The 6,429-nt window shown below is 32.5% G+C and overlaps 1 protein-coding gene across 1 annotated transcript; it reads right to left on the bottom strand.

Annotated features, from left to right (window-relative positions):
* Positions 1-1,210: 1,210 nt before the first annotated feature.
* Positions 1,211-2,006, bottom strand: LOC123659750 (gamma-aminobutyric acid receptor-associated protein). Its single transcript, XM_045594931.1, has one exon. The coding sequence runs from the start codon at positions 1,835-1,837 to the stop codon at positions 1,487-1,489; it is 351 nt and encodes a 116-aa protein (XP_045450887.1). The 5' UTR covers positions 1,838-2,006; the 3' UTR covers positions 1,211-1,486.
* Positions 2,007-6,429: the final 4,423 nt, after the last annotated feature.

Here is a 6,429-nt window from a genome sequence, read left to right as displayed (position 1 = left end):
TTACAAACAACGAATCTGTTTTTTATTTCAAATACATCTATGTCTGCAAACAATCGTACGGCCAACCTATAAACACCTGTAAAATCAGAAGCCTCGCAAGCTCTTTGCCGACCCTCCCCAGAAGCTCGAACCACCTTACTCATCACAGGAATACAACATTACTTGAGAGCATTTGTCTTCTGTTAGATTAAGGTACTTTGCCAGACCTGCTAGATTTTGAGAAGAATTTAGGCTGCCGTGTGGCAAGAACACGTAGTCTGCTTCATAAGCACCTTCGGTAAGCCGTCATCGTAGTCGTCTATACAACACCAGGAGCATCTGTAAGTTGCGGACTCTACACCTGTTGCCAACATAGTGCATCACCAGGAGCATTGGCCACCTTCTTCGTCTGAGGAACACACTACTTAAGAGCAACTTTATTTAGTTGTGATATTTTGTATTCCATAATTAGATTAAAACTCATTTATCAATAGCAAGTAAAATTACAGACTTCAAACCTTTTAAAGTCACAAATCGATTCATTGTTAAATGTTTCGCATGCGTATACATGAATTCACGCCAAGAACTTTTTTTAGTACTTATATTTTTTTTATCATTGGTTCGAATAAAAAATAACAAAAGGTTTTAGATATATTAAAAAATAACGATAATAAGTTTATTCGCGTATGATACATTAAGTATAGTGTAAAGTAAAATAAAAATTTTTAAATTTTAATTCTAAATTTCTTCCAAAGACAGCTTATTTGTATAAGAATAATGATATATTTATATGGGTATGTCAACAGGCTCGCAATTAAACCGCTTAAATTGTTTCAAGGTCATACTTGAATTTAACAATAGGAAACCTATGTTTCATTTATTCCCATTATAAAATATAATTTCCCATTAAAGCCATTTAAATATCACAATGTAAATATAGTAACGGTGTGTCCTTGATGTGTAAGACTATTACATTTGAATAAAAAAAAAATACAAATCAGTGATGTAGATTTTAAAAATTCAATAACATGTACATGTCTATAATATTAATGTTTCCAAAAACTAATTATTACTTTTTAAATAAATTTACGTATTTTATTTACAAAATATGGACACTAGATCATAACAGGAACTTTTGTGTCTTAATAAATTAAAACAATGGCTTTTTACTTAGATACTTTCAAAAACAATATTTTTGTGGCAGGATACGTGCTTATTACAAAAGACAAAATGGTTTTTCAATAGATTTATTGTTTATTACATAAATGTTACACTCTTAACCAAACAAAGGAATTGAATGGTAGAATACTTTCGCCCATGTAAGTGAATTTTACTAAATATATAATAAAGTAGCATTTTACAAAGACGAGATTAAATTGCAAATTAAAATCAATTATCACCTTTTTAAAACATAATACATCAATAATGCTAAGGCTTATAATTAAAACAACCATATGGATAGAACAAGTTACATATGGCTGCAAAAGTGAATTTTTATTAAAGATAATTAGCCATAGACATTTTCATCGGAAAATGCAATGTAAAGGAAAAAATCTTCATCATGATGTTCTTGGTAAAGCGAGCCCATTGTTGCCGAAGTGGGAGGTATTACGTTGTTAACAAAGAAGAATAATGCATCTTCGGGGCGTAGATGGATTCTTTTTCTGATCAAAAAGTAAAATTGGCCCACGGTTAAATCAGATGGCACCAAATACTTCTTTTTGTCCAAATCTCCAAGCCTCGCTTTAGGTGCTTTCTCCACTATAACTGGAACGCGATCCGGATATTTTCTGCGTATTTTTTCACCCTCGGTCTTTCTTTTTTCAAAAGAATGTTCTTCTTTATATTGAAACTTCATTTTATCGGTATATGCTCACTGTAATTTGTGAAACGATATAACAAATTTAGTAATTACGACTTGTTTTTTGTTTTTGCGTTATTGTTTTAAATGCAGTGACGCAATCAGCTGATGTGACAACAACAGATAATACTCAAATACAGACTTGACTGCTTACTGAATCATTATTTTATAAAGATAAAAGCTATCAAGTTATACACAGAAAAAAAAATCCTTATTAACTGAATTTATGGTTTTAGATAAAAACTAAGATTTTATCTCAACATATGTTTATCCATCTTCTATATATCTAAAACTGAATGTTTGTCGGAATGTCCTATATACAATCGTAAACTATGCATTTGATCATGTTATGACCTTCAGCCAAAGAGCAACGCGGAGGGGAGTAGCCATAGCGTTTTTTACCGATACAAAACTGTCTGTCAATTTTTGCGGAGGGAATCATCAACACGCATACTTTATTGAATTCCCACACAAAAATAATCGTCTGTCACTACGAAATTCACATACTAAATTAAAAACACACTTACGTTTTTCACACACACACACATAGATACATTCTGTGTCATTACAGTATAATGACATGCCGCAACTACACTGATAAGTTGCTTACAGCCGTGGTTGTAACAACTGTCGATACGCATTACCGATAAATTCAAGTACTCGGTCAGGGAAATTAGGTTCTTAAAGTGATACAGTGAAGTGATACAAAGATATAATGGATTAGTTTTCTATAAATATGACGAATACATCTTTGTGAGTTTTCTTTTTTCATTAAGAAATAAATGCTTGTGCCGGTATATTTTTCCAATATTAATCTTGCTAGTTCCATACTTGAAAGTCAAAGGTATTGAAATGATTTGAGCAAACGACACTATTTCTTGTGGGCGTCCAGGCTAGTCCTCCCAGGAAACCTACAAAAATTAAAATAAAACATCGTGATCGAAGTTCACACTAAGTAATTCTAGTAAAATGTGTTAATACTCGTAAGTAACACATTTAAAATTTGTTTAAATTTTATGCAATTTTATTATAAAACTATGACTGTTAAAATTAAGCTCGCAATATTATATTATAAATAAATCAGAATTTCAAATCACGTCCGGCATCGAAAAGGGAGGATCCTCCACCCCCAAACTGGCGACCCCGACGTGATTTCTTCACACCCCCAAATATGTCTGTCTCCTCCTTTGCCTTTGCCGTTTTTATCGATAACTATCTACAAACAAACCGGTAACAACACTATCGCTCTGTGACAGCAACTTCTCGGAAATAGACTCGGATCAGTCGCTCTTGCGATCCGCATATTGTATGGGCTGAGTGACTTGTGTTGGTACATAAATCTGAAACAACACGACCAATTACATTTGTAATTTTTTAGTTTAAAAAAGGTTTAAAGGAAGTATGCAGTAATAATGTGATTAAAAATACTTACATATGAAAGGCAACGCCATCTTTTAGTAAATTTAACGTGGCAGATTTCTTTTTGCAGCAAAAAACAGAACAATTCGGCCTTTTTTTGAAGGACGTTGATTCAATCGCGCAACTAGATTTAGTCTAGTGATCAGTGCGGCGGCAACTAGTTTTATTGTACGCGTAGGACAATTTGGACTTATACCTTGACAGAGGGGAACGCGTGTGCGTGGCTACTCCCCTCCGTGTTACTTTAATTATGTCTTCAGCAAAGTGTTGTGCGTTTGTAATAAAGATAAATTAATCTGCGTCGAAAAAATATATTCGCTAAACTAAAGAAAACTTGCCTATATTAACCATCAATTTTTTTTTCAACAGAGTAACCATAAAGATATTCTTTTACAAACTTATTAGAATAAAAGCTAGGGAAATTAAAATTATTACCTTTGAGTAATAATTATGAATCTCTCTGGCTCTATATCGTTTAGGCAATTTAGATTATCGACAATAACCAAATTGATAATTATGATTTGCAATATCGATTTAATATAAATATCAATTATTTTATCTAAAAATATATATTTTAACTTAAATATTATGTATTTTTTTATAACTTTTAATGATTTACGTGGTATTTTTTTTTTTTTTGTTAATATGCGAAAGTTTTTGTTTTATTAATTAAATTTTTGAAATCCCATTAGTAAAATTTATCATCTGACATACTTCATCTACCTTACCATCCATTCCTCTTCTTACATTCAACGTAGCGAAGCGGCTCTCCATGGGCCACCTTTCGCCTCCGCGAGAATCGAGACGTGATGGGTGGCGAACCACATTGCCACCAATTTGGTTACTTAAATTGTTTTTGACCATTGCGCCCCCACGAATAGCAAGGGAAAGGTTTGTCCACCCCAGCAGAGTCCCGCATGCCAGGGTAAGAAGGGCTGGCCTAATTCTGGGTCGCCCGGTCCCGAGATATTATACTTAACAATTTTATTTTATTTTTAATATTTTACGGCCCTACTCACATTTTATGTCCGTCCCTACTCACATTTTATGTCCGTCCCAGTAACCCTAATGTGCATCTGGAACCTAGAACGCTGTGTAAGCGATAAGTTCACCTCTTAACTAATACAAATTAGTTATTTTTATATTTAACTGGCCGACCTGGCGAACTTTATAACGCCTTATTTTTCTTGAATGTAATAATTATATACTTCAAACTCATACGGTGTGCAAATTTGATTAAAATCGGTTAAGTAGTTTAGGAGTCCATAGCGGATAAACAACGTGACACGTAATTTATATATATTAAAATTTTATGTTTCGGTAATATGGTATTGGTATGCAAAAAGGTATTAATAAAAAATATTAATAAGATTATATTAATCCGCATTTTTACTAGGCAGATAACTAACCAGACATTTTAACAAGACCAACTTCTCGACACGAATAATAAAATATAGAATCAAACTGTAAGTCAAAAAATGTTTTAAAATAAATATATTAAATGTATAAGTGCGTATTTAAATACATTACAAAATTGTGTTATTAAATGATTTACTTTCAAATTATATGAAATAAGATACAAATTGGGTTGCTTAAAAGATGCGAGTAATCAATTCCTTACCTATTATTACTTACTAGCGACCCGCTCCGGCTTCGCACGGGTATAAAATATAATTATAGCCTATGTCATTCACTGAAAAAATGATTAAAATCGATCCGGTAGTTTTGATTTATTCATTACTGCCCGTGGCCCGCACGCGTTAACTTTAGAGTAAAAGCCGGCCGGAACCGCCGCAAACGCTACGTACCGCAATTTTTAAATCTGTAATATCTTCGAAAATATTCATTTAAATCATATGCTGTAAAGGGCCATATAGATCTACATTAAATCAACAATGTATTTAAGGTATTAAATAAGATAAGGATTAATGCTGTATTCGTTAAAATCGCTTTGAAAATTAGCCATTATTTGTCGTCAAAAGTAAATGACAAAAAAAATGTTATTGTGGGATATCCATAAGAAATAGACATATACCCTAGCGGAGTTTTCTGTAGACCTTTTCAATTTGTACTATACTTAGTACATTATTTTGATAAATCTCGTAGGGTTCAGGCTGCCTTTGCAATGTAAGCGGAAAAATGTAATTATTTACGACATCACATTAGAAACTTCAAAAATAACAGTATTTCTCCACTATTTAATGGATGTTATTATACATATAAACCTTCCTCTTTAATCACTCTATCTATTAAAAAAACCGCATCAAAATTCGTTGCGTAGTTTTTTTTTTTTTTTATTTTTTTTTTTTATTTTTTTTTTTGGGAGGAACAACAGCTGAGAAATACAATGTACAAAATTATAGAAATAAAAAGCTACCAATAGTTCCCCACTGGTAGTCACAGAATATTAAAAAGAAAACTTACGCTACATATAAGCCGTAGTAACAATAACACGTATAGATTACAAAATGTGGTTAGTAAAATAATGTAAGTAAACAGAGTTAGGTGCAGTCAAACTAGTAGAAACAATCACATTAAAACTATGCATATGAAAAATTCTAAAACTACACAGTTACTTATTAAAGAAAGAATTACTAATTAGGTTCCTTGCAGCCGCACAGCTAGTGTTAAATAAGTCTAAGTCAAATTTTTTAGAATATGCATTAAACTTACTACCCGCCCGCCAGACAAATGAATTTTGCATATAGTTTGTGGAAACTAGTGGTGTGTGCACTAACGGATTATTACGAAAAAGTTTAGTAGGAACTCCTAAAGAGACTTTGGCTAAAAGATCAGGGCAATCAATTAAGTTACTTGTAATTTTGAAAAGATAGATTAAGTCACTAAGTTCACGTCTTAGTTCAAGCGGGAGAATATGAAATTTTTTGCAAAGTTGCAGATAGTTCTTCGAGTTATATGGTTGATTGGATTTGAAACATATGAATTTAATAAATTTTCTTTGTATGTTCTCAAGACGCGCGATGTATGTACCGTACTTGGGGTTCCAGACCTCGGAGGCATACTCCAAATGACTCCGGACTAGTGAGCAGTATAATATTTTTATAGTTTTGATTTCATTGAAATCCACAGAAGTTCGCATCACGAATCCTAAAGCCTTAGATGCTTTGGTTATGATACTGTTGATGTGAGTATCATACAGAAGTTTAGAA

The sequence above is a fragment of the Melitaea cinxia genome, chromosome 14, assembly GCF_905220565.1.
Source record: "Melitaea cinxia chromosome 14, ilMelCinx1.1, whole genome shotgun sequence".
In the NCBI taxonomy this organism is placed as follows: Eukaryota; Metazoa; Arthropoda; class Insecta; order Lepidoptera; family Nymphalidae; genus Melitaea; species Melitaea cinxia.
Note: the sequence above shows the minus strand (reverse complement) of the source record. Positions and strands in the feature narration are given on the sequence as shown.

What these genes read in the sequence shown, in the direction of transcription:
- LOC123659750 (XM_045594931.1), bottom strand. Translation starts at nt 1,837, where the DNA reads ATGAAGTTTCAATATAAAGAAGAACATTCTTTTGAAAAAAGAAAGACC.